Source organism: Natrix helvetica (genome assembly GCF_964273705.1).
Source record: "Natrix helvetica genome assembly, chromosome: 10".
NCBI lineage: Eukaryota > Metazoa > Chordata > Lepidosauria > Squamata > Natricidae > Natrix > Natrix helvetica.
This window is the reverse complement of record NC_138561.1, coordinates 22,951,803-22,977,805: the sequence shown is the minus strand read 5'-3', so window position 1 is coordinate 22,977,805 and position 26,003 is coordinate 22,951,803. Positions and strand designations below refer to the sequence as shown.

Genomic DNA, 26,003 nt, shown 5'->3' with positions numbered 1-26,003 from the left:
GCAAGGAATTCCGGCTTGATGAGTTTGCCAGCTGCTTCCAGCCGAGTCACATGAAATGCTGCCTCAAGCAGGGTGGGGCCAGCCCTTCAGTTGCCTCAGCCACACAAGGAAAGGCCTGGCCCAGGGATTTCTTGCTCCAGCTCCCTCCATCGTCTTCCTGCAGCATCACACATCCGCGAAGACCAAGCTGAACTGCTCCTGCGGCTTGCTGCAGCGCCTGGCCACAATGGCCAGGTAGAGGGTGAGCAGGGCCACCCAGTAGCAGGCGTACAAGATGGCCCCCGAGATGAGGAAGACCAGCTCAGTGTCTGTGAAGAGGTCCTGGCGGTAGGCCGTGTACGCCAACCCGCCCAGCAACACAGCCACCCAGACGGAGACGGGGATGAGACCGATGAAGTTGACCACAATCCGCTTCCTGCCAGAGGTGCCCCAGCCGGACTTGTTGATGGTGGCAATGGCAAACATCTTGGCCGGCAAGAGGCTGGACATGTAGAGCAAGGAGTAGAGGGACATGAAGATCATCTCTGCGTTGCCCCGCAGGAAGCAGGCATAGGTGGCCTTGACAATGCCCACCAGCTGCACCGTCAGGAGGAAAAGGAGGATATTCCAGACACGGCCGCGGTAGAACAGCTGGATGACGGTGGCGATGAGAAAGAACGGGAAGAAGCCGGTCACCACCGACTCGTAGGTCATCCAGAGGTGGTGCTTGTGGAACCAGAGCGCATTGTAGAGCCACTCCCGGAAGTAGGACTTGCTCCAGCGAGTCTGCTGGTTGAGCCAGCGCAGGTACCGGGTGGGGGTTTCCGTCAGGCACTTGGAGCGGGCCGTGTACTTGGTGTGGTAGCCCAGGCTGAGGACACGGTTGGTGAGGTGCCGGTCGTCCCCAAAGCTGCACTTGCTCCCCAGGAAGGTCTGGTTGTACCAGTCTTCCAGAAACTGCTGCAACAAGGAGTTGCGGTACATCCCCAGGGGCCCACTAATGCACTGGACGCAGCCAAAGTAGGACTGGCAGGCCCGCTCCACGTTGAAGGCCATCCAGTAGCGCACGCTGCTTAGGAAGGAGATCCAGGAATCATACTTGTTGAGGATCTAGGAGAGAAGGAGAGGGGTTGGGTCTGTCATGCTCCGTCCTGGCCTTTCTCCAAACTCAGTTTCCCATGAGATGACTGCTCAAACTTTGTATTTATTCCTGGTTTGTTTAATAATTCTTTATTAAAGAAATGAATAATGTGCAATTAGGTAGCATTGCACATAGCACTAAGCCACAACTTTAGTTTGCAATGGCTGAGTAAAACAAGAATAAGCATGTCACAGAGTTGCAAAATGTCCAGGATTAAATGGAAAGGCCAATTTCTAAGACAATGGAGAAATCAGGGCTGGGCAGAAAGAGAAGCTTCCTCTCCAGGGACCACCACCACCCCACCTTGTGCTCCCTGAGTTTTCATGCCCTACCTGGACATCTCCACCAACACCACCGACACGGGAGTCCTCCTCCAGGACCCGGAGCATCTCCACCGTGCAGGCAGGATCCAGAACGGTGTCCGAGTCACACACCTGCCCGGGAGAAAGGGCCACCACGGCCCAAGGGAAGATTTACACACAAGGAGCTCTTCCCCTTTAGCAAGGCTTTAAAATACCCAGGAGTCAGTGCAGCAAGGAGAGAGGGCAGAATGCATGGCGGTGCCTGTCCCATAGAGCCAGGGAGCCTTGTTTGACTGGCATGCAGCAAACCCTCCTCCGGTGGGGCAGGAGATGCCTGGAGCCTTTACATGGGAATGGGAAAGGAGAGAAATTGCCCTACCTGGAAAGATGCTAGAAAAGATGCAAGAGCCCAGCGCAGAAGGGGCTAGGAAGGGGGGATGGAAGGGCGCCATCTGCTGGCAGTCTGGCTAGGAGTCCCTTCCACCTGAGAAATGGGGAAAGTGTCTCTCTTCCGCCAGCTTTATAAGCCTCTACATTCCCAAGACCCCTGCCTTCTTCTCCAATGGTTAGGTGCCGGGGTGGTGGGTGACAGGAGGACAGAGAGGAGAAAGGCTTTGCATGCTGGCACCCACCTGCACGTAATCCACGGAGTCCCCCAGGGCCCGGAAGGCGGTGTACATGACCTCCCGCTTCCCCCCCCACTTCTGCATGATACAGGAGTGGGTGTGGTTGCGGACAAGGCTCTGGACGTGCTGCGTGGACTTCCAATGGGCCCCCTCCGTCTCGTCCAGCGCCTGAGCGTGGAAGTTGCTGCTCCAGACGTAGCAACTGGTCTGCTCCGAGCCCATCACCTCCTGGAAGATGTCCAGCATGTATGCGTCCTCCTCCCCATTGCCGTCCACCACCATCACCACCTTCAGGCCGGGGAAGGAGTTGCGCTGGACAGAGCGCAGGCATTGGCGCAGGTAGTCGGGGTCCTCCTGGTAGGCAGCGATGCAGAGGGCCACCGAGGCTTGCAGCTTCAGGGGTCGCCCCTCCAGGCGCATCTGTCGGTGCTCCAAGAAGGCAAAGAAACTCTGGATGAAGAGGTGGAGGCCCAGGATGGCCCCGTAGAGCCCAAAGGACAGGTAGTGCTGCTCCGTGTGGATGAACTGGTAGCCTTTGACGTAGGCGGCCAGGATGCCTCCCAGCACCGTCACAGCAAAGAGGGTGGTCCCCGAAACACGCAGGGCTGTGGGGAGGCTCACGGGCATCTGCGGAAGGGGGGAGAGAGGCCTGTTTGCAAGCTGGTAGTACCTCTCACCCATGGCGTTTCGTGCCCCGACCCCATCCCTGCACCGCACCGGCACCGCTGCTCCTTCCCGGCCCCCAAAGAAGCAAGGAGCTGCATTCCTCCCAGACTGGCCCTTCCTCTGGGCAGGCGGGCAGGGGGAGAAAGGGGCGCTTGTCCAGTTCTGCGCCCGAGACCCGTCGGGGCGCCTAACACATGGAGCAGCTGTGCTACGCACAAACCAGCTCAGCCCAGAGGCGGGGAGGGGAGCAGCACAAGACAGCGCTGCCCGCTCCGAGGTGGCTCTCAGGTCCGGACAGGGCAGGGCGGCGAGGCGGCAGCCAATGCCCTTTCCTGCTCTACTCCGCTCCCAGAGCGCCCGACCGAGCAGCCTCTGAGGGGCACGGCGCAAACGGGGACGGCCGGGCGGTTTCAACACGTCTGCCCGCTCGCTCTTCTCCGGTCCGCGCTGCCCTTTCCTCCCGCCGCCCCCGCCCCCGCCTCCGGCTGCAGCGACAGGTCCTTCCTCGCCTCCTATCCTGCCATGCCGCCCGGAGACTGTGCCAGTCAGGCGCCTCTTCCTAAAGCCTGCCCGGAATCACCCGAGGAAAGAGATGCGTCGCCGCCCGACGTGCCACCGCGGAGCATGTGCAGAGCGCGCCCTCCCCCCTCCCGCCCAGAATGCCGGTAGGGTCTGGGCCGGGGACCCTCCCCCTTCATCTGGTAGGGAGACCCACCGTGCCGTGGCGTTCTCTCTCGGACTCCGAGTAACGCCGCGTTTTAAGCGCAGAGCCCCGCCCCGTCGGGGGGAAGCCCCCTCCCAGGCCAAGGGGAGGGGCGACAGCGTGACTGCCTCTCTTTGCAGGTGCTCTCGCCCACCGCCCCGCCCCTCCCCCGGGTCCAGCAAGGGCTGTCACGGGCGCACTTTCCGTGGGGAAAAAATTGGGCAGCGCAAGGGCGACGCAACTCCGGAGATGCGGGATGGGAAGAGGGTCCCGGCGGCAGAGCACTAAGGCAGGGCGAAGACGCTTCGGCTCCGCTCGGGTTCCTGCTCAGCTGCCTCTCTCTTTCCAAGGGCCCGCCTGCCTCGAGGCGGTGGCACAGGAATTGCCGCCGGCGGTTCTCCAGGAAGGCGGAGGAAAGCGATCCCAATCCCGTTCCCCGCAGATCGGCTCTCTCCGGCACCCAGCTGGCATCTCCCCCCAGACTTTCCCCCTGGCAGACTTAGAGCGAATCTGGCGCAAATCCCAATTTAGCGATCCGTTGATCCAGAGAGACCCCATCCAAGATACGGTCAGAGGCGCCACCAAGGACGAGCGATTCTCCAGCAAAGGGCGATGAAAACACTCCCCTAGGCGGCTTTCAGCGATGGGGGGGGGGGAGAGAGAGGGGGTTGCCGGAGTCTCTGATGGTCCTCCTGTGCTGGTTTGAAGTGCATCTGGCACCACAATTTGGCCACTTCTTAAACCAGCCAACTGCCCTGACAGATTTACACCAAATTCCATAGAATGCACGCATCTCTTTCGCTCCGCTCCACCCAATAGCTTTCAAACAGGGCTGGGATAGAGCAAAGGTTTCCCAGCTGAGCGATTCCTCTTCAAGGCGCTGCTTTTCGAGTGGGAGCCCACAGTCCAGGCGCCCTCATTCCAGAGGCTTTGGGCTCAAATGGGCCCCGCTTGGTTAAAAGAAGCACTTTTGGGGAAAGCAGCATTTATCCCACAAAGCAGGAGCAGTTAATTGCACACAAGGCTGTTTCTTCACTGGATCTTGTTCTTGCTTGCCTGTCACCTACACGCACAAACACACACATCCCGTTCACACCCCTTGCCTTCAGATGTAGCAGAAATAACCGTGGAGATTAATTTCATATGATAAATTTAGCACAAAGGTCTACTGACTGCAGAAGTTTCCCAGGAAATCACAATGCCCGTAAAATTACAGTGGAAAAAATCTGCATCAAGAATAGAGTTCAAAATCCAGTCAGGCAAATCTATGACTAGATTGTGTTTCCCCCTCCCCGCCTTCTTCCTTTTGCTTTTTGCATAAACATGAATTTAAGCCAACTCCTTGCTTTGATCTGCCCAAGGCAAAGAACTGGCCCAAAGACTCCTTGGCCGAGGTAGAGGTGGGTTCTCCTACCAGCTCCCCCAACCTGTTGCTCTTCTAGACATCCTTCAGTGTCCCCAAATGCTAAGCTTGCAGGTGTCATGGTGTCACCTATGCGGCACATCTGGAAGGTAAGTGGTTGGGGAAGGCCACGTCCTGCTCACTTCATAATCAAACCCTGGGTTCAAATCCTTCCTGTGTCCAAATCACATAAACCATGCATAAATTGCTTCTCTTGAAGAATCAGATTCCTTGTAAGGAGGAAAACTGTTTGCCCAGATTCAGTTGTCTTGGCTGGTCCCCTATGGCTTTCCTTGTGCCAGAGAGCATCCCTTGTCTGGACAGCAAGCAGCCTTCCAATAAGGGGAGAGGCTCTCTAAACATCCCTTGAGGAGCACTAAGAGCCCTCAACTACAAAGCGCCCTGTTTAAGGAGGTGCCAGCAAAGAAGAGAAGCAAGCAGAGGAGGAAATGCACAAAGTTGAACCCTGAAGGAAACAAAGTGCAAGAATGCAAGAGGGGTGTGTGTGGTTACTTGGTTTGGCACCCAGAGCAGGAATTAGGTCTCACCTCCCTTAAGCAGTCACTAGACTAGGTGATGGCTGCCCCTTATTTGTAATAAGTTCCTTTTTAGATGCCCATTTATGGAGAGAAGAGGCACCGTCCAACCTTGAGGGTCATCAGGCAATGGAATGCGAGTTGAAGGACCCACTAAGTTTCCCACAGAATCTGAAGACTTAATGCCCTTCCTTTCTTAAGCATAAGAACCCTGCAGATAATTACAGGAATTAAGTTGATGAGCTCAATGTTCTCCCCAATAGAGCCTCCAGTACTTATGGGCCTTGCACAAGAGGAATGCTGGAACTTCTCTCCCTGTGCTAAAATCACACCTCAGAAATTCTGAGCCTCCACCTCTCGCTGCAAAAAGACTCTGAGGCCAATTCACATATCCTGATTTGGCTGCGATGCCATTTCTTGGTTTTGAGTTAGTGCATTGGGGGAACCTGGCTCTTGCGGTTTGTTCCGGTGAGCATAAATAAGAATCCAGCTATGTTCTACCAGTCAAAGCCAGGCCGTGGGGCAGGGCTTCCTCTTCTCACCCAGTCCCTGCTGGGGACAGTCAGTGCTCCAAACTGCTTCAGAAAAGGCCCCCTGGGATTCCCTATCTTCCACTGCTCAGGATCCCTTTCCTACATGAATGTGCTTGCCCTGTCCCACAAACCGTCAAGAGTACAAACTTTATAATTCCATGAATTATCCAATTCATTCCAAGTCTATTTTCGGTTTCTATAATGGCCTCAGAAAGTTAATTTTATCTTTTTACAGTCCAAGTGTTTGAAATACACTCTCACCACTCTGCTCTAGTTAAAGGCGCATAAAATAAGCATACCGACCCATCCCTGCCCCCCCTCCCCAACAGCCCATGCGCCAGCTGCTGAGTCTCCTGGGCAGAGGAGGGGGAGAGCTGCTCAGCTGGCACAGCACCCGGACCCTTCTCCGCTTGCGGGGGGCCAGAAGGCGCGGCGGGCTGCAGGTAGGTGAGGCGCCGGGAGGGACCAGGAAGTGGGGCCCTTTTACCTGGGCGACTGGACCGTCAGATGTTTTGCCTTAAAGCCTCCCCTCGATTGATGAAGAAGCGCGGGGTTCCTCCGACGCAAGCAGGAAAGATGCCCGGGGTTTGAAACACGAGCGTGCCCTTCACGGTCTCACTTTCCGTCCTTTCCCACTGTAGACACAGGCTGCTTATCTCCCCCCCCCCCACCCAAACAGGAGAGAAACGCACAGAACGGTGCAAACTGGGAAGCCGGTGAATCAAAGGCACAAGAGGCGCAGCCAGGAGAGTAACACGGGTGCCAACGCACTCTCTACCTCCCCTCACCGCCCAGCCCGTATCCTCTACTTCAAAGACCGCTTTTCACGTTCCCTTCTTTTCCTCCTTTCTGGGGATTTCTCAACTCCGGCTATGACTTTTCCAGCCTTCCCCCTCCATGCAGCCCAGTCCCTCCTTCAGGGGTCTAAACCACGGTTCATTCATTACATCACTGGCTGAGCTCACAAATCCACCAAACCATAAACCAGAATTGCAACTACGACGGCCGGGTTCATCTCAGGCGCGAAGCCAAACCAAATCAGCCCGATTAACGCTTATTGGGGCGTTCCGGGGCGACCGCAGCTGCAGGGCGCCTTCCGCATCCCGCTCCCTATTCAGAGGGATTTCCTCGGCCGCCTTCTCCTGGAGCAGCCCCGCCTCGCCTTCCTCCGCTCCCCCCCACCCCAACTGATCCCAAGCCTCTTGAACGCACCGGGAGCTCCTTCCAAGCGCTCGGCTTCCCTTCTCTCCTGCTGCAAAGCCGCCGGAACCTGCACACCCCTCCCCCCTCCGGGCTGCATGGAAAGAGCCCCTCCGCTTGGGGGGCATCCCCCCCTCCAGAGGCAGGCCGGCCGAGGGCAGCCACCGCGGTCTCGCCAAACCCCTCAAGGCACTTCAGAGCTCCGGCCCCTTTGACGCTGGGAGGCGGGCGAGAAGGACGGCATGTGCCGCTTCCCCCGCGGCTCCATTGTGCAGCCGGCGTGCCTTACCTTCCCACCCGGGAAAGGTTCCCCACGCAGAGGCTCGGCCGGAGCGGCTGCCCCCCTCGAGTCCCGCTGCCCGTGCCGAGCTCGGAGCAGCCCCGCGAATGGGAAAGGCGCCCCACCGCGGGCAACAGGCGAGCCGGGAAGGAGGGAAGCTGCCCGCTGCGCCGCCAGCCTGGGCAGGGACCCTCCGCTACGGGCCCAGGCACCGCCTCCTCTCCCGGGAGGGGGCGAGCGGACCGGCCAGCAGGCATGATGGCTCTGGCCGGCATCAGCTCCAGCGCTTTGGCAGCTCCCTCTACCCTCCTGGGGGGGGGGGGAGGGTGTAGGCATCCCCGAGCGAGGCAACCCTGGCCTTCCACTGCTTGCAGCTGCCATTGTTCCCTATTACAACCCTGTGAGGTAGGCTAAGCTGAAGGACAACCGGCTGAAGGGTCCCAGGCTGGTGGTAACCCCAGAGTTCCCAGCTTCCAATCCTGTCTCTTTTCCAGAACCCTTGAAAGGGGGGGGGGCAGACACAAGGCCCGTGGAGGGGTCTGCCTTAGGGCCCCTGGAGGGGGGAGGGCAGCGCAGGTCCTTCCGAGGTCTTGGAAGAGACAGGTTTTCCCCCAAGCCTCCCCTCTCCCTGATGGGGGCTGCCCTAGGCGGCACACACACAAGCTCTGCAAAGCCCGGGGGTGGGGGCAGAGGCTGAGGAGGGGGGCCTGGGTTCCTTCATGGGACGGGGACTCTGCCAAGAGGATCTCTTTCCTGGGCAGGAGCTACGCTGATGGGGCCGCCTGGATCCCCCACCGCCCAGAGGGAAGTCAGGAAAAGCCACAGAGACAGGCCATCCCAGGGAGGGCTGAGGGCCACACAAGGCCCCTCAGAGAAGCTGCCAGGCAGGTTGACAGCCATGGGACGTCATCAACCCTCTCGGATTTGACCCTGGTGCCCCCCCCCGGCACACTCCCCCCACAAACTCTGCAGCCCCCTTTCCAAATATGCCACTACTGGGCTTAATTTATTGCCTTGGCTGATGTGTCCACATAACCCTCCAATGCTCCTCTCAACACAGCTGCGTCTGTACGGAGGCTCTCCCCCAGGGGCAAGGTTCCGTGGAGGCCACGGACGAGGGCTTCTGAGTGGCAGAGTCCCGTGGCCATCCAGAGCAGCAGCCCTAGGGCAGGATCTCAATCTTCTTCCGCAGCGTCTGGGGGGGGAAGAGCAGCGGCCGGAGGAGGCCGTCCAGCTCCTCCAAGGCCAGCTGGGCATGCAGCACTGTCACCTCATCTTGCTCACAGCACACCACCCGCTTCAGCAGGCGATAAAGGTCCAGCAGGACATCGCGGAGAACCTGGAAGGGGGAGGAGAAATTAATTTAAAATATATATATATCAGAATTGGCCACTGTCCCCATCCGTCCCGAGGCCTTTAGTCCACCCCACTGCTTAAGCAGGAGGCTCTGTGCCATGCTGGACACCTCCAGCCAGGCCCTGAGCCCAGGTGAGCGTGGAACCAGCTGCCTGAGCTCCAGGAGGGGTCAGGACTGCAGAGCAGCCTCCTCCGAAGAGCCGCCGTCTGGGGTCACTGCTTGGTACCTGCCCCTCCCCCCCCCGTCCATTTTCATTCCACCTCTCTAAAAGTGTTACATAAAGAGGTGAAATGGCTTTGTTCTTCCTCCATTTTCTCCCCCAAGAGGAACTGTGGGTTGGGCTGAAGGAGGAACCGGCCCAAAGTCACCCAGCTGGCTTTCACGCCTAAGGCAGGACTAGAACTCACCTTCTCCTGATTCTTTCCAAGGCCAGCATTTAATTGTTGCCCTAATTAATCTTACACACCTTTCTGGAGGAAAGGTGTAGACAAACTACCCTGGGCCAGTTCCAAGAAAGCGACAATCCCTTGCCCGTAAATGCCAGGCTGGGCAAACCCACCTCTTCCCTGGCATTTCCTGGTGGCAGGGATGGACGCAACGAAGCGTAACCGGGGATTTCTTTCAAAGAGGCGGCTGTGGACGGAGCGGCTGCTCAGCACTTCCTCCCTCTGCTCTCGTGCCCACCAAAGGGCAGGAAGCCCTCCGCTGGCCTTTCCTCCAGGAATCCGGGCAGGTCCAGCAGGGCCTCCTTTCCTCCATGCCTGGCCACAGGAGGACGTGCCCGGCTTCCTCTCCCTCCACACGGAATCCCTGCCAAGGAAGCCCCCGGTGGCACAGGGCAGGGCAGGGCGGCCCGCTCAGAAGAGACTCACCTCCACCGCCTTCGTGCTGAGCCCCCGCAGGAGAAGCACCACCACGTGGACTGCGGCTCTACGCACCTCGGCTTCACGGTCGGTTTTGACCACAGCTACTAAGCAGGCGGCCAGCTGTGAGGGAGAAAGGCGGGGCCCTCAGAGGGGCAGACCTTGCTAAGGAAGGGCCAGAGCAGGAGGCTACGGGCGCCACAGCCGAAAGCAGCTCTTCTTCCGCTGTGTTAAGAAACGGCAGCACCGACCTCTGGGGCCCTGGAGAGCCCTAACCGAGGGTAATTATTCCCCCAGTGGGGATCCTTTTGGCACCCACCGCTGGGTCACGGCATCTGCAGAAGACCTTCACTGACACACACACACACTCCCAGGGCTCAGCTGCTTTGGTCCCAGGGCCAGATGTGCACCTGGGCAGCCAGAGGATCATGGCTCCCACCCACCCCCAGCTGCATCTCTCTTTTCCTGGGCTCAAGGACAGCCTGCCTCCTCCACACCCTGCAGCAGCTTCTGCTGAGTCAGCTGGCACCTGGCCTGCTGCAGCGCCAGCAACGGCTCTCAGCCGAAGAGACGTGACTGCAACGTTGCAGCTCCTGTCCACGTCCTGGAGGCCCTGGGCAGCCTTGGCAAAAGGCCCAGCCGGACGAGGCTCCTGCACGGCTCGGCGGCCACCACAGCATCCGCAGCACTCCGGCTGCCCCAGCTGCAACGCCGAAAAGTAGACCGAGATCCCCCCTGGCTTCAGCACCTGAAGAAGTCGGTTGCATCTCCTTGGGCATTTCAGAACCATCGGAGGGGTCTCTGCCCACGAAGGGCGGCCACGACAGACCCCTCCCAATATCTGAGTGGCTTTGGTAAAAGTGGAGGACCACGGCCAGGGCTGGTTCGCACACACACACAAACACACACAGTAGCTTTCCTCTATTCCCCTTTTGGCTTGGAGTTTAGAAGAGAGATTTTGCATCTTTGCTGGCTCTTCAGTAAGGAACGGAGGGAAGAGTCACTCGGCGTGAGATCCTTTCCGGGCAAGGGGGCCTAAAATGCAGCCTCCGCTCTGCTGCAACATGGACGGAGCCTCCGAACGTGCGAGGCTTCTCTTCTCGCAGGCAGGCTGGGCCCACGGCCAGGAGGCGGCTGCAGATGCCGCTGCTCTGATGGGGGAGATACCCACAAAGCATCTCTGTGCCCCTGCCCCTGCCAACACCGTGTGTGTGTGTGTGTTTATGTGTGTGTGTGTTTCCCCGTGTCCCAAGCACAGCACCAGAGACACACAGCCACAGTGCGGGAGGAGAAAAGGGGCAGGTACCTCGTGGACCACCGACCCCAGCTGAAAACCAAGGATCCGGCACAACTCCCCCAGGTTGGACAGGCTGCTGGCTCTGAGGGAGGGCTCAGGATCTCGGACTCCTCGCAGGAAAGCATGGATCAGCTTCTCTCTGTGCTGGAAGGCCAGGTCTCCTGCAAGGAGGAGGAGGAGGGGAAAAAGGGGGACTGAAACGCTGCTTGGCTGCGAGATGGGACCGGCGAAGGGGAGCGGCTGGTTGGGGGGGGGGAGGCAACGGTGGGCACGGCTGAGCAGCCAGCTGAGGAAGGGGCCAGCGCAAGATGAGCCAGGAGGGGCCCAGGCTGTCGCCTGTGAGCAGGCATGACCACCTCCCATGGGGCCGACCCATCCCAGGCCTGGGGGGCAAAGAAGACACCTCCCAGTCCTGTGATTTGCCCCGCAGGCCAATGTTCCCACCTCTCTGCCTTCTCAACGTCCCCCCTTATCCAGGGGCCCCGGGGGCCTCAGTCCTTAGTGGGGGGGGAGGGAAGCGTTGAGGGACCCCAACACCAGGTGTGGCTGTTGCTAGGCAATTCCTCCCGCAAGGGCCCCCCGTGAGCAAAGCCGCCTCCGGTTCTCCCTCGTGAGCCAGCCGGGCACAATCGGTGAATGGCTCCAAAGGAACAATCCAGCCAGCCGAGGGGCTAAAAAGGGCTTCCGCCTCCAGCACCGGCTCCCTTGCCCCCCCCCCCTAAATGGAGTCCAGTTAGCTTGCAGCCCCCAGAAGAGAAGAGCCCTGGGCTGAGGAGAGGCGCCAGGTGTGCTGGCAGGCACCCATAATTATGGCTCTGGCCTCCCAAATCACAGGCTCTCCTCTCCCTGCGAAGCAACCCCGGGAAGGGCAGAGGCTTAATGGGCCTCCACTCAGCACAGGAGGCAAAAGGCCTTCAGTACTGTCGGAGTGCCTGGTCCTTCTCCCTCCGTGGCCTGCAAAGGAGGAGACCTCCAGCCACGGTGGATGCGCTGGGGCCGCTCCCCCCTGAAGATGAGCAGCGAGAAGCTCACCTGCCTGGGCACCTGTCCTCGTGGGGCCCGCGATGCTTGCAAGGTGAGAGGGCCAATGGCGCCAGGAACAGGTTTTAGACTCTTCCTAACTTTGCCCCTTCATCACAAATGTTCCTGGGGCATAGGGCTGGCGAGGCTTGGGCGGCTTCCCTCGCCCTGCCTGGTCTGTGCCGTGTGTGTGTGTGTGTGTGTGTGTGTGTCCCATGGCCGCCCAGCAGCCGCTCTGCCTCTCCTCAGGCCCTGGCTCTTCTGCGGAAGGTAGGGCCCCCTGCAAGACCAGGAGCTGCAAGGCAAAGGGGCCGATGCCCACCCACAGCTATTCCCACATGAGGAGGGCTCTGTCCCCTCCGAGGGCTGGCAGAAGGGCTCCCCCTGAGGCAGAGGCCACGGCCCCCTGGGAAAGGAAGGAAAACCCCAGTCCCTCCGCCAGAGTCCGTGTGCCGCTTGCGGTGGCCCAGCTGAGCTAGAGGCCCTTCTACAGTCCTACCCTCAAGCAGGAAGGCAGCCAGTCCCTCCCTCTGCAGGGCGCCAGGGCCTCCCACCCCCAGCACTCTCAAAGCGCCACAACAACGAAAGGGGGGGGAGGACACAAAGCAGACCCCAGAACAGCACGGCAGCACTGAAAAGGGGGTGGCTTAATTTCAGCCCTAAGGAGGCTGGCAGTGCCTGCCGGGCACCGTGCCCAAGGCCTACCTGCCTGCCAGCAAGGAGCGCCGTGGCCCAGGCGGCTCCCAGGGCTGAGGAGCTGCAAGGGGAATAGAAGCAGGGAAGCAGAGGAGTCAGGGGGCTCCCAGAGACACAGACCCTCACCCCAATGCAGACGGGGAGGGGAAGCCCGGCTTCCGCAGAAGACCAGCATCCGACACACAGGCAGCAATTAGGGGATTAGATCTAGAGACCGGGCCCTTTGCCAGCAGCCGCCCAGGGAGCCACCAGGACTTCCAGCGGAGGGAAGCAGGGAGGGTGTGTTGCACTCTCGAGGGAGGGAGCCAAAATGTTTTTGGGACAAGGGAGGGAGAGGACAAAGGACCCCCCCACACCCTGCTGCTCCCAAGGGCTGCCAATCGACTAGGAGTAACTATGGGGAGCGGGGGGGGGGGGGCAACAAAGCAGCCATGGGGCCCAGAGAGCAAGATGCACCCTTTCTCTTGGCAGGTAAGACGGGGGCTGGGGGGGGGGTGTCAAGAGAGGGAAAGGCCCATCATCCTGGCCCAGGAAAAGAAAGGCTTGGGGGACAGAGCTGGGCGTTTCCGAAGGGAAGAGGGAGGGAGGGAGGTCTGTAATGGGTGCAGCTGTCTGGGAGCCAGGAGACTCGCGGCTGCCCGCCCAGTGCCAGCCACCTGCTGCTGCTGCTGTGCCCCTGCAAGGAGCGCATGGAGGGCAGGCAAGCAGGTGGGAGGTGCGGATGGGGAACCATCTGGCCCCGAGGGGAGCTTAATGAGGAGGTGGGCTCAACTGAAGGCAACCAGGCCAGGTGAGGGAGGGGCATCGGGGAGCGGGCTCTGTGTCCCACATGCCCTGGCAACGGGAGGGGAGGAGGGACCCCACTCAGGCTGTGCCAGGTGGGCAAGAACAGCCCTGCTTTTGCAGCCAAGACTGGGGGGGGGGGCGGCGAGGGGGCAGGAACCAGTCAAGATCGGACGGCACGAAAGGGGAGGGGGGGGGCGGAGACTCAAGGCCAGGCAAGCCGCTCAGCTTCTGCCTTGGAGGAAGCGGCCATGAAGCCGGCTTGCAACACGCAGGAAGCAGGCAGGGAATTCCCGATTCTCACGGACGGGAAAGCCAGGAGCCAAACCCTCCCGAGGCTGAAGCACAAAGCAGGGAGAGGAAGTGACTCATCCGTGGCACCAGAGGCCTTTATGGAGAGGCTCAGGCTGAGCATGGCGGGAGGGCCAGACTCCATGGCCTCACAGAGCCTTTCTGGGGGGGAGGGCTATGGCCAAACCCACCAGAGCGCCCCCTTCCTGCCCCGGCCTCTCTGGCCCTCCCAGCCCCTGCAGGCGACTCACCCAGGGCTCGCGTGGTGCGCAGCAGCGCCTCCCCCACCTTCATCCTGGTCTCCGCCATGGGGGCGCCCGCGTACTGGCTCAGCAGGAAGGGCAGGACGTCTTGTGGGGAGGCATCTGACAGCAGGGCCAGACCTGGAAGGGGGCAGAAGCAGCACCGGGGAGGCCCCTGAAGCAGCCCCGAACTGAGCCAAGGGGGGGAGAGCAGACGCCTTCGCAAGAACCACCAAAGGCCAGAGGCACCTCAACTGGCCACGGAGGGTCCCCACCCCTGGGCAGCTGTCCCAGCTCTTGGGACTTTGACCCACGTCTCCCCTAAAGGCCTGGGAAGCTCTTCAGCTGCCCCCAGAACAGCCCCCACCCCTCCATCCCACCATCCCCACCCCCCCTCCCCTCCGGCTTCCGGATTTTGCATGAAGCAGCCGAACTTCAGGGCACCCAAGATCATTCCCAGCTAGAAAGGCCCGACCAGCGGAAGCCCTCCAAGTCCTCCCCCCTTCTGACTCCCCTCTGGCCTTTGAAGCAAGGGAATAAGCGGCCAAGAGTAGGAGTTGGGGAGGGCCCCCCCTTTGGCATGCCAAGAGCCACGCAAGCAGCAGGGCGGCCCGAGTGGGACTGCAGCTCTGCCCTCAGCTGCTGCTTTTGAAACAGCCTCTGTCCCTGCCTGCCTGCCTGCCTGCCTGTGTAGGCGTAGGGGGAACCCCGTCTTAGGCCCAAGCCCCACACCCTCCCTCCCTCCCTCCCTGCCCATCACCCAAAGTCCCTCTCAACATTCTGAGTCAACTGCAGGAGATTCGTCGGCTGTTGCAAGGTTGTCTTGCTCAACGCGGAAGGTGCCACTCTTGTGCCCCAGGCTGGCAGCGCCAGGGAGTCAGCACACCTGCCCAAGTCCATCAGGGAAGGAGAAGGGGGGGGGAGGCTCTCCCAGCCTGGTTCCTTCACCCCGCCTTCCCTGGCAAAACGGGGCATTCCCACAGAAGGGTTGAGAGAGCTGAGCCTCGGAACAACGCCTGGCGCTGGCCCCGTTCCTACGCCCCGCAAGGAAGCCCAGAAACCCCACCCGGGGGGCTCTCTGGGCCTCTTGGGAGGCAGAGCTGCTGGCAGGGAGACGGAGATGCCCAGAGGCGTCTTGAGAGCCAGGAAGAGTTCGAAGGCCTGCAGGGGGCATCGGGAGCTGTGCCCCCAGCCTACCTCTGCAGAGCCCGTTCCTCCTCTGGGCCCTGTGGTGGGGGTGCCCAGAAGGGCTCCCCCTCCGCCCAGGGCAACTCTCCTGCTGCCTGGGCAGCCGAATGCGGTTCAAAGGTGGGGAGGAGGAGGAGGAAGAGCACCTCTGTCCGCTTCCAGAGGAGACAAGGGCGAGATTTGCACAGCCACCCCCCCACCACCACCACCACCCGGAGATCTTGTGAAATGCCTTCCTTGCCTCCCAAGGAAGCTGGGGAGAGATTTGCTTCCTGGAGGAGTTGGAGGCTTCTCCAGAAAGATGGCGCTGTGCAGAGACAGGAAGGCAGGTGGAAGGAAGGGGCCGGCCGGAACAGGTTCGAGCAGCCCACCCAGAGGAGTGGCACCCACTGACCTCGGCCGTGCTTAGGGTCCCTCCCTTGGGGAAAAGGAGAAGCAGGGGGGCTGTTTGCTGAAGCCCACCCTGCATCCTGATCAAAGCAGTGGGAGGTCAGCAGGCGTCCTTGGAGGGCAGCAGAGAGGAGCAGGAGCTGGGGGGGAGCCACTGGCTTCATTCAGGGACAGCCCTCCGCCTTTTCTCCTATTCCCTAAGCCCACTTGCAAAGCGGCCCTCAGGAAGACCGTCAGCAATGTGCCCCAGGCAGGTGGGCTTCCGGCCTCTGACCTGGGCTCAGCCAGCCCCCCTTCCTGGAGTATTTGCCCCCCATCCACCACCCACCCCATTCAAGAAGAGGAGTCTGGACAGGAAGGGCCTTGCATCTCCACACACAACAACCGGGAGCAAGAGTGAGTCTCCTTACCTTGGATAGCAGAAAGATAAACAAAGGAGTCTTTGTGCTCCAGGTTTTCTACAAAAACCTGAAAATTAAAACCAAGAGTCACTTGGCCTGCACAGCTGCAGCCAAGTGTCTCTCTCGGCTGAGGCCTCCTTGGCAGGGCAGGAGGCTGCCTGCAGCCGTCTGTCCAGGCATGGGCTTTGCTCCCCGGAAGCAGCAGGGTGGCTCTGATTGGGGACTAGAAACCCTTTCGTCTCTGGGGAAGCGTTAGGGGGTTGGACAGAGGGAGGAGGAAGGGGCTCAGAAAGAGGGCAGCTGAGGTCCGGCTCCCGAGGCCACCTGCACCAGCTGCTGCCCCCCAGGCTCAAAACATTCAGGCTGCCTGGAAGCAGAGCTAAACTCTTCCAGAAAAAGCAGCTGCCCCTCCACTCGAGGCCGGGGGCTCAGCATGGAGGCCACCTGCCTGCAGTCAGGAAACAGAAAATCTGGGGACTGAAAACCTAATTCTATATGCCTGACAGTGGCTGGATAGAAACACCTCACGGGATGAAGCTCCAGGGACGCCCTCCACCTCCTCTGCAGGGAGGCCCCTTCCCCAGGCAGGCCCGAATGGGGGCCCCCCTCAGGCCCAGCCCAAGCCACCCACAGGCTGTCCTCGGGCCTTCCCCCCACACGGTGCTCTGGCTGCCTACCTCCAGCAACTTCTCCCGAGTCTCCAGGGCTCCGGGGTCCCTCTGCTCGATCCTCCGGGAGAGGAGGCGCAAGGCAGCCGCTCGCGTGGGGACGTCAGGGCTGTAAGCGCTCGAGAGAAGCGCCTGCAGCTGGCTTTGGGGGTCGCAGGGGCCAGAGCTTTCCTTGGCAACCGAGTCTGTCCCCTGAGGCTGCCCTGGGCGGCTCCCGGGGGGCTTCTGGGCTGTGGGGACCCCACCTGGGGCGCCTGTGCTCCCTTGGCCTGCCGCCCCACCCACACTCCTGCCCAGGGCCTCGCAGGCAGCCGTGCGGACGGCCTCTGTGGAAAAGGCACAGTGGGTGCAGATGGAGATGCTCAGGTCAGCCGCCAGCTCCTGGATGACGGGCTCCGGGTGGAGGCGGGAGAGTTCCTCCAGCAGGGGCACCAGCTGCTTCAGGCTGCCAAAGTCTCCGGATTTCAGCTGGGGAGACAGCAGGGAGCACGTCAGCCGGGCGCTGCCCAGGAGAGGAAGCAGGGCTGATCCTGAGAACTTGGCCCTGGGCTGCCGGCAGGAAGCGCCAGGAGGGGGCACTGCGCCCAGAGCCTTTGCTGTGGTTACCGTTCTGGGTGTGCGCACAGGCTCCGGCGGGGCGGATAAGATCAGGCCCCGAGCCGTCAGGTGCACACAGGGAACGGGGTGGGAAGGGAGCTCCTGCTCTTTCCCCAGCAGCAGCAGCAGCAGGAAAGGCTCCAGCTCAGCCCTCCAGGGAGCCGGGAAAGCCCACCGAGCGCCTGCTCAGCCCTGCCCCCTCCCGGGCACATCCTGCCACGCCTCAGAGGCCCCCAGAGGCCTCGGGCTTTGGCCGGCCAGGGCCCCCTTCCAGCAGGCAGCAGGTGTCCAGGACCCCCCACCCAAGAGGCCTCGACCCTCCCTCACTATTCCTCCTGAGCTGCCGCCTCCCCCTTCATTCCCCAAGAGTTCTGGCCTGTGAGTGGAGGGGAGCCTTTCCCTGCTTGGCCCCCACCAGGAACACGCCCCCCCCAGCACTCCTCCTGCGGGAAACCACAGCTGGCTTCAGCAAAGGAGGAACAAGCAGCGGCCTGAAAGCTGGGACTGGGGAGGAGGAGGGAGGGAGGGAGGGAGGCCCCATGTCTGCAACTGGCCCCAGCAAGCGCAGACCTGAGGAGGGGAGCTTCCAGGCTTCAGCCTGTCACAGCAAGATTTCCCCCCTCCCCTCCGCCCCCCCCCCCTGCCTCCACACTGGTCAGAGACGAAAAGGCCTTTCCTCCCTCCAACCCCCCCAGCCACCCAGGGGAAGCGGAAGGGCCCAGCCCCTCCCCTGCCCCTCCCAGCTGGCCTGCTGCTGCTCTGCCATGGCCCTCCCCCAACAAAGACCCTGCAGGCACGGGGGGGGGGGGGCTTCAAATTAGGATCAAAATGGGAGGGGGAGGGGTGGAGGAGCAGAGCCCAGGGAGAAACTGGACTCCACTGACTGAGGCTCAGAACCAGAAATGAAACCAGGGAGGTGCACCTCTCCTGACCCCCCCGCACCTGGAAGGCCTGCAAATGCTTCCCCCAAGGCCTGAATGGACGCCCCCCCGAGGCCCTCCGGCTACTCACCTGCAGGGCCCCGCCCAGCATGGCCGCCCCCAGCCCCATGGCCATGCTGAGCGTCTGGGACTCCACGGTGCCCACCGAGCCCCTGGAGAGACTGCCACAGGCCCGCTGCAGTGTGGCTGCCACAAACTCCGCCACCTGTGGAAGGGACACCACCCAGAAAGCTTCCGTCTGCAGCCAACAATGGGCCTCAAGCTACTTTTGCAACTCTAGGGCGATAGGCTAGAGGCCTCCTGCCCTCATCCCTGTCAGTTCCCTGGCCAAAGCCCCCACCCCTCCACCGGCACATCCCTTAAGGAGGGAATCTGTCAACAGCCCCCAGGGGATGCAGTCTGCCCCAGGGCACCCCAGACCACCGGAGGGACGGGCTCTGCAAGGCTGGGGGGGGGGGGTGCAGGACCAACCTGCCTGACATCTGTGAGCAGAGAGTCCGAAATGCCCTCAGTCAACATGGTCACCAGCCGGAGCACCTGCAGCTGCCTCGTCTGCTGGGGGAGGGCTGGGTCGCAGAGCTGCTCCAGATCCAGGGGGGGCCCTTGCGAGGGGGGCGCAGGGTCCTTCTCGGAGGCCACCTGGGTCAGCTCCTGCCGAGGGGGAGGGGCACACGTCAGGAGAAGAGAGAGTAAACAACTGGACAGGTGGCTTCCTTCATCTACACCCAGGCACCCCAGGTGTGTGCAGGAATCCAGAGGAGGCCCACCCAAACCCTCCGTGCCAATTGCGGCCCCATCTAAGTCCAGAGCCCTGGATTAGTCCCTGACAGCTGGAAGGTGGCCTTGAAGGACAACGCCTGACCTCTGCCCCACCTGGTGTGGCGCCCAGCCTACGCTTGTGGAAGGAGCAGGCGCAGCCACACTGCCACGGAGGCATCCAGAGATGCTCTGGGCCCCACCTTTAAGCAGCCCAGGAAGAAGTCTCCTGCTAGGCTGCCTCTCCGGCAGTGAGACAGCAAGTCCACCAGCTGCTCCAGCTGCCACTGCTCTGCCGACAGCTTCTGATACAGAGCCTCGTCTTCGTCCCTGCAGAGGGGAAGAGCAAGGGACAAAGGAGGGGGGGGGGGGAAGTGCCAGACCTCCCCGGAAGTGAGCGTTCTTTCCTCACGGCTGACCGCCTGCAGATACATTGCCGAGAACCCTCCTGGGAAGTGCCTCCCCTGCCCCCCATCCTATACGTTGGGTAAGGGGCAGCTGCCTTTGAACAGGCAGGCTCTCTGCACCCACCTCCTGGGGCGGAAGAGGCTGGGGTAGCTTTTCTGGTAGCCAACACCCCTCAACTGCAACCCTCTGGACCAGAGTCCCCTCCCCTCCTCTGACTCTCACCTCACAGCCTCCCTGATGGTGGCCACCACGCCCCCTTCGCTGCCCACCTGGAACCGGCAGTGGGGGTGGGGCAGGCGGGGGCTTCCTCCCAGCTCCGCCAAGCCTCCCAGGGCCTCCAGGGAAGCCTCTGGCTCACTCTTCTCCAGGAACCATAGCAGGATCTCCTGGCAGGGGGCCCTGAAAGCAGCAAGGGGGGGGGGGAGGAGGGCGTTCACCCCAGTCCAGGGGAAGGTGGCTTTGGTGAGAGGCAGCCCAGAACGGCCCCAAGGAAAGCTGCCTCTCCCAGAAGAGGGGCAGGGCGTGGAGGTCCGTCTCCTGGGCCAGGGCAATGGGAAGTAAAAAGCCGGAGGGCAGTGGCCCAAAGCCCCCGGCTGCTCCTCGGCCCCCCCACCCCCCACCCCCTTCTCTTTTAGTCTGTTGCCATCACTGGATTCGGTTCTTCTTTCCAGTTGCACAACCCAGGGACTTCCCACCCGGGCAGGGAAGCCAAGGCTGGCGCTACTGGTGGGCTCTCGGTTGAGAGGAACCAGGAGGAGAACAGCCCACAAAAGAGCCCTGGAGATTCCCCTCACCGTAAGGAGGACACGTTCTGCTTGGTGAAGCACCAGAGGGAGAAGATGGCTCCCAGCGCAGGCTGCAGGGCGCCCAAGAGGCAAGGCAGGGGCTCGTTACCGACCACGCAGACCTGCAAGGGAAGCAGCAACTGAGAGGAGGAAGACCCCTCGGCACCAACTCTACTTGCAGCCTCCACGCACACACACTGCCAGGAGCAGAGAGGACTCCCCTGCCCCCCCCTCCCCCCCCAAAGACTTGCAGAAGAAGCTCTGGGCATTTGAGGGCCTCCCAGTCCTCTCTGTCCATCCGAAAGGCTTCGTGCCCGAGAGGCTCTCGGGGGTTTAAATGCCCAAGCTGTCGAGACTTGAGCCAACAGAGCAGCCCAGCCGGTTCCACAGGCCTCCCGAGAGCTCCGAGCCTGCCGGAAAGGCAGCCCTGCGCTTGGGCTCTTCTCCTTCTGGGATCAGGCTGACCCTTGGAGGGCCCGCGGCTTCAGTAGAGAAGGGCTGGCTGTGCTGCCGGGCAATGCTGAATTCTGGCACCCAACAGCTGACCGAGAGCCAGCTGACCACAGCGCTGGGCTAGCAAGGGCGGCGGAGGTGGTGGACTGAGCAGGGCGCGAAAGGCATGTGGGAATGGCGCCTCCCCCTGGCGTTTCAGGGAAGAGCATTTTGCCTATTTCAGCACAGGGAGGTCACAGCTGAGGAGACGCGGACTGAAAGCAAATGCCCTTCCTTGGCTCCCTCTCCCAACGCCGCACGCAGACAAGCGTGCCGGTGCCGTACCTTGTACACCGTTTCCACGCACCCCGAGAGCAACTCCTCTTCCACCAGCACCGCCCCAGCTGGCAGGTCTTCCAAGGAACCGTCTGAAGACAAGAAAGGAAAGGACCGCCGTGTGGGTGCAGCTAATGCTGGGCCGGTTTCACTTAAATTATATTCCACGATTTCAGTGGCAAATGAAAGAAAGTACTTCATCCCAGCATGGCTTCCTTCTCTGAGAGCCACCCAGCTGCCAGGCTAGAAACTATGGGATGGGTGTCCTGGCTGGGAGGGGAGGGGGGGCTGCTCTGGGCCAGGCCCTCTCTCAGGCCAACCTCCTCACGGGGGGAAAGAGGTGGCAGGAGCATTATGCCCACTAGAGTCGTGTGAAACAAAGGCGGGATATAAATCTGAATTGATGAGTAAAACTTTGATCCAATTGAGCGTTATCTCAGCCTACCCTAACCCTTATCTTGCCCAGCACGGCTTCAACTGCTAAGACCGAATTCACGGGATAGAAACTGACCAGAGGGACACATTTCAGTCCCACCGGAGGACCCAGACCTAAGAATCCCAGAGCAGCCCCTGAAAAAACAAGGAGCCTCCCACCTTCCAAGGTGACAGAAATGTATTTCTTTGCCTAGCCATTCAATCATTTAAGCAACCTCCATGGCTGGCCAAGACGACCGAGTGACTCTGGGAGGCTTCCATTCCAACGTTCTAAAAACATGGAAAAGGATAAGGCATCACTCGACTCCGCAGCCTGGCCGAGCGTTCAGGGGGTGGGAGGCTGTTACCTGGCTCTCCCAGGCAGCGCAAGAGGGGCTCCAGCAGGGGACGCAGCAGGTGCTCCTTGGCCTGCTGTGGATGTTGCCTCACCATGGCCAGGACCGTTGCAGTCGCCACTCGTTGGAACTGGCGCACCATCAGCTTATCCGGGATGAGGAACAGCTGCAGAATCTTTAAAAGAAAGAGATAAAAGCTGGGTTTTATGCTCAAAATACGTGCTGCTCACCAGCAGTGTTCCTAAAGTTGTGTCTTATAGCCTGCACTCTACCTCAAATTGCCCAAAGGGGGACCTTTACCTTACCTTTATTTCGATTTTTATACCGCCCCCTCTCCCCAAAGGGACTCGGGGGGGGGGGGAACAAGCCCCAAAGGCTCAGCAGAAGCTGCAGACCCCCCCGAGGGCCAACCCAGGAAAAGGGAGTCTCTTGGCGAGGAGCGGATGATGGGAGGGGAAAGGCACTCTGCCGCACGGGAGACACTCCGGGAGCTCTGACTCACAAGCACTCCCTGGGCCACCTGGGCTGCACCGGAATGCCAGTTGCTGGGTAAAGAGAAGGGACAGAAGATGTACCTGCGGGCAAATGCATTGACAATAATTCTCCAGGGACAGAGACTGCTGAGGGCACGAGGACAGGATCTTGGCTACGGCCTTGCACTTCTGCCAGTCAGCTGCCGCCGCTTCTGCACCGCTGCCCCCCACATCCCCAGCTGGAAAGCAGGAGGCTCCGTGTTAGACGAGCACACAGAGACCTGCCCATCCTGTGGCCAGAGAGACTCGCAATGTCCTCCACCATGAAGGGGAGCTTCACCCAGGCCGTAATTGCCTAGCCCAGTATCTTGCCAGGCTGCCTTGGATCTTCCTCATCCTTCCTGCTCTGGCTGTTTCTTAAGAGAGGTGCAAAAGCCTGGGACTGCATTGCGCTCTGCCTAGAAGTGCCGGTTCGTGGGGAAGGCCGTGCAGAGGGGAAGGCCTGGGAAGGTCATGCACCAGGTTGCCTTATTTGCCCCATCTAGAAGTCCAGGTTTGGTTCTGGCAAACTGATTGATCCAAAAAACATGGGAACACAGGGATTTCTCCAGTTTCAAGATATTTTCCTGTTTCATGCAGATCCTTATTTATTAAAACAGAACTATTATATGGAAACTTGGCTGAGCCAAGTTTAGAAACAATGGAACAAAGGACTCTTTTCTGCTCTGCTCCCAGCCTTGGAATGACTGATTTTTCAAGCTTCACTGACCTCCGGCTTCCTCCAGGATGCCACGGAGCACAGCCTGAACTCCGCCAGGTTTTAACAGCCTCCCGGACAGCAGGTGCCCACAAAGGCGCTGAAGCCAAACCGGTGCTAGTGCCGTACGAGGCTCGTTGCTCTGCTGGCTGCGACGGCAGTCCTGAAAAAGAAACATATGTGCCCGATGGACCACCACCAGCCCGGCTGTGCACCATCCCATCTCCTGCCTTGCACGCGTGGGCCGTGACACCAGGCAACAGGGGCATCCCTGCCCTTCCCCAAGCAGGACAGACCCGAGTTACTTGGCTGAAAGCTTCTCTGAGGGCACCATTCACCTAGCAGCATATGCCCACCTAACAAGACTGGGTTGGCCCTGGAGCTGTCAGATTGTATCACATCCCATTTGTAGACCTGGGGGCTGTTATGCCTCCTCCTTTCCCACTGATCCAGGTGCTAGGAATGGCCAAGCTGCGTCTCTGATAGGGTCTCCAGGGACAGGCCATCAAGCAGCAGGACTGAGAAAGACCCGTTCTGCAGAGCCACAGCTAAAGTAACCCATTGGCAGTGCTGAGCTGGAAGGACAGATCTGGGCTGCGGTACGACTCCCTTAAAAGGAAGCTTCCATGCCAGTGTTTCCCAACCTTGCCAACTTCAATATATGTGGACTTTAAGTCCCAGAACAGCATAATATTGGCAAGGTTGAAAAAGACTGTTTTATACCTTTGGTGTTTGTTCCCCTGGGATCAGTGACATGGCATTCACGTGGCATGTATCCATTGTCATAGCTGAGCCATATCCGTGGGATTCAGTTTTGGTCTCTCCAAAAATGCTTGGGGGTGGGGGGGGGATGAGGAAGGAAGATTTGCAAGCAGGAACGCACAATGGAACCAACTCAGAGGATGCAAATCTAGTTTCTCCATGGCTCACAGTCCTACCTGCTTAGCCCCCCCCTGAAGGAGCAGCAGTTCCCGGATCACCAGGGGCTGGTATGCTTTGTCCAAAAGGCCTTGCAAGGCTTCTTTGCAGCTGCTCTGTTCCTCTTCCGTCAGCCCCTGAAAAAATCCCAGAGAATAAAAGAACAAAAGTCACAAAGGAATTCTCAGAAATGCAAAAAGATGCTCATTCCAAACAGCAGCCCTAGCAAGAGGCTCAGCCAACTAAGGCAGCGGCAGGGGCCCCATGGCCGGCAGAACTTTTCGCCCCTGGGGCCCAAGGATGGCTTGCAAATCCCCCCCCCCATTTCACACTGCCCAGAGGAAACAGGGAGACCCTTGCTTCACTTTATGGAAATGCCTGGCCTGGCCTGGCCGCTTCTGGCAGGAAAACAGGGCCTACTCGAGCAGGACCCCCAGGGCTGCCCCTTAACCCTCACCTGCTTCTCGGCCTTCCTCACGGGGCAGAAGCCCAGCTGGCACAGCCCAGCCAGCAGGTCGCCCAGGTGGCGTGCCAAGATCAGCCTGGCCAGCTCGGGGTGCTCGGCCACTTCCACCAGGGCGCTGCAGGCGGCCAGGAGCCTCCGCGGGGCTTGGGGCTGGGCGGCGAGCAGGCCGGCCCTGTCCCGCGGCGGGGGCGCCACGCCGGTCAACAAGTACGGCCGGAGGCCCAAGGCCACCGCCAGCTGCGCCGCCGCCTGCACGGTGCCCTCCTGGCCGATGCTCAGCGCGTCAGGGCGCAGCGGAGGGGGGGCCCCCGCTTCTCTCGGGCCGGCGGCGGGGGTGGCAGCGGCGGCCAGGCGAACCAGGCAGCGCTTGAGGCAGAGCAGCAGCAGCAGCGCCTGGCAGGCGGCGGCCCAGGGCGGGTCGGGGTCGGCGCCGGGACTCAGCCCCGGGGCCCGCCGGGCCACCTCGGCCTTCGCCCTGCGCAGGGAGGCCCACTGGGGGTCCCGGGCCAGCCTCTCCTCCAGCGCGGTCAGCCCGAGGCGCAGCGACTCCGGCGACGGGGCGGCGGATCTCTGGGCCGGCAACGGGCCTGCGGAGACAAGGGAGGCGCCGGTCGGAGCGGAGCGAAGGGCACCTGCGGCGCGGACGGCGAGGGAAACAGGCGGCCGCCCCCCGCGCTCCTCCCGCGGCTCTCACCGGTTCCGGCGCTGCGGCCCAGCAACAGCTGCAGCCCGTCCACCGCCCGCTGAAGCCCCGCCGCTTCTTCCTCGCTCCGGCCCTCGGCGCTCATGGGCGCCGCCATCTTGGGAAGGTCCGGTGAGCCTGCGCCACGGCCGCGACGCCACCTTGGGCGGGGCCGAAGGAGGCGGGCGGAAATTCCTACCGGCTGCCATTTTGAGGAGGTCGGAAGGGATGGGGAAAGGCGGGAGGGGCGGAGGGGTGCAGCCCTCTGGAGAAGGTCTCGCCGCCGGAGGAATTCTGGGAGCCCTAGGCCGCCATACCCTCTGGCGCATGCGCAGTTCGTCGAATTCGCTTGAAACTAACTCGAGCGGATGGCTCGCAGTGCAGGACGTCCCTTACAAAAAGGGCAAAATAGGCTTTGTTCATTAAATTATTAAAATATACTATTTCCATAAATCTGAAGCTGCACTATTCAAAATTAGCTGCAGGATCTTAAAGCAAACTCACATTTCCGAATGAGAAGAATGTCAGTAATAAATCCGTTCCAAAACAGGACATTTCCTAGGCTACAAAAAGCTTTTAAGCCTTAAATTCCTCTTTTGGCCCCGGTGCTCAGTAGAGGAGCCGAGCGGAAGGCAAGCGCTTGGCCATAAGCAGAACTCTGCAGCAGCAAAGGAAATGCTTTGAGTGGAATAGAGCAACCGGCCCCAAAGATAAATGTGGGCATGGATCCATAAGGTTTGGAATCCCTTCCCTCGCCTGGAAAGCGGCTGGCTTCAGGCCTGCTTTTTAAGTCCTCAATGGCAGCAAGGCACCAAAGTGCTCTAGGCGAGCAGCCTTTATGATGTTCACTTCCAACTAGGATTCTGTGACGTAGCCTCATACAAACAAGGGTCCTAAGGTGACTCTGTAAAGGCTCTTGGAACTTTACACCCATGCACACCCATTGCAGAGTCTGGAAGTACGCATGACTTTTTCAAATGGTTGGAAATCACAATACAAATTTGACACACAGCCAGTTGGGAAAGAAGATGCATGCTCACCCTGGATTTATCTGGTTATTCATCCCCACAACTTTTGAAAATAAAAGTGAACGTCAGTAGAACATTTAGGTCAGAAAA

General features: G+C 60.5%; 2 protein-coding genes across 6 annotated transcripts; both read right to left on the bottom strand.

Moving 5' to 3' along the window:
* Positions 1–16: 16 nt before the first annotated feature.
* Positions 17–7,442, bottom strand: HAS3 (hyaluronan synthase 3). 3 transcript variants are annotated; one of them, XM_081963705.1, is made up of 4 exons: positions 7,378–7,442; positions 2,055–2,675; positions 1,453–1,554; positions 17–1,089 (listed from the first exon to the last, which is right to left on the bottom strand). In XM_081963705.1, the coding sequence occupies exons 2-4, from the start codon at positions 2,673–2,675 to the stop codon at positions 166–168; spliced, it is 1,647 nt and encodes a 548-aa protein (XP_081819831.1). In that variant the 5' UTR covers positions 7,378–7,442; the 3' UTR covers positions 17–165. The 3 variants fall into 3 exon arrangements, with proteins under 3 accessions (XP_081819831.1, XP_081819832.1, XP_081819830.1); XM_081963706.1 differs by lacking the exon at positions 7,378–7,442 and adding an exon at positions 7,101–7,192; XM_081963704.1 differs by lacking the exon at positions 7,378–7,442 and adding an exon at positions 4,963–5,089.
* A 903-nt stretch (positions 7,443–8,345) lies between these two features.
* TANGO6 (transport and golgi organization 6 homolog) lies at positions 8,346–25,037 on the bottom strand. 3 transcript variants are annotated; one of them, XM_081962892.1, is made up of 18 exons: positions 24,898–25,037; positions 24,195–24,790; positions 23,758–23,874; positions 22,832–22,982; positions 22,165–22,301; positions 21,602–21,764; positions 20,829–20,911; positions 20,061–20,173; positions 19,489–19,665; positions 19,062–19,188; positions 18,574–18,753; positions 18,173–18,307; positions 16,574–17,032; positions 15,906–15,963; positions 13,927–14,058; positions 10,895–11,046; positions 9,598–9,711; positions 8,346–8,707 (listed from the first exon to the last, which is right to left on the bottom strand). In XM_081962892.1, the coding sequence occupies exons 1-18, from the start codon at positions 25,001–25,003 to the stop codon at positions 8,531–8,533; spliced, it is 3,177 nt and encodes a 1,058-aa protein (XP_081819018.1). In that variant the 5' UTR covers positions 25,004–25,037; the 3' UTR covers positions 8,346–8,530. The 3 variants fall into 3 exon arrangements, 2 of the variants coding, with proteins under 2 accessions (XP_081819018.1, XP_081819019.1); XR_014176214.1 differs by lacking the exon at positions 8,346–8,707 and adding an exon at positions 12,611–12,662; XM_081962893.1 differs by lacking the exon at positions 13,927–14,058.
* Positions 25,038–26,003: the final 966 nt, after the last annotated feature.

Coding starts and splice junctions, on each gene's coding strand:
- HAS3 (XM_081963705.1), bottom strand. CDS start 2,675: ATGCCCGTGAGCCTCCCCACAGCCCTGCGTGTTTCGGGGACCACCCTC. Junction 1,555..2,054: donor ACTCCGTGGATTACGTGCAG/GTGGGTGCCAGC, acceptor TCTCCCGGGCAG/GTGTGTGACTCGGACACCGT. Junction 1,090..1,452: donor GTGTTGGTGGAGATGTCCAG/GTAGGGCATGAA, acceptor CTTCTCTCCTAG/ATCCTCAACAAGTATGATTC.
- TANGO6 (XM_081962892.1), bottom strand. CDS start 25,003: ATGGCGGCGCCCATGAGCGCCGAGGGCCGGAGCGAGGAAGAAGCGGCG. Junction 24,791..24,897: donor GGGCCGCAGCGCCGGAACCG/GTGAGAGCCGCG, acceptor TTGTCTCCGCAG/GCCCGTTGCCGGCCCAGAGA. Junction 22,302..22,831: donor CATCCTGGAGGAAGCCGGAG/GTCAGTGAAGCT, acceptor CCTGCTTTCCAG/CTGGGGATGTGGGGGGCAGC.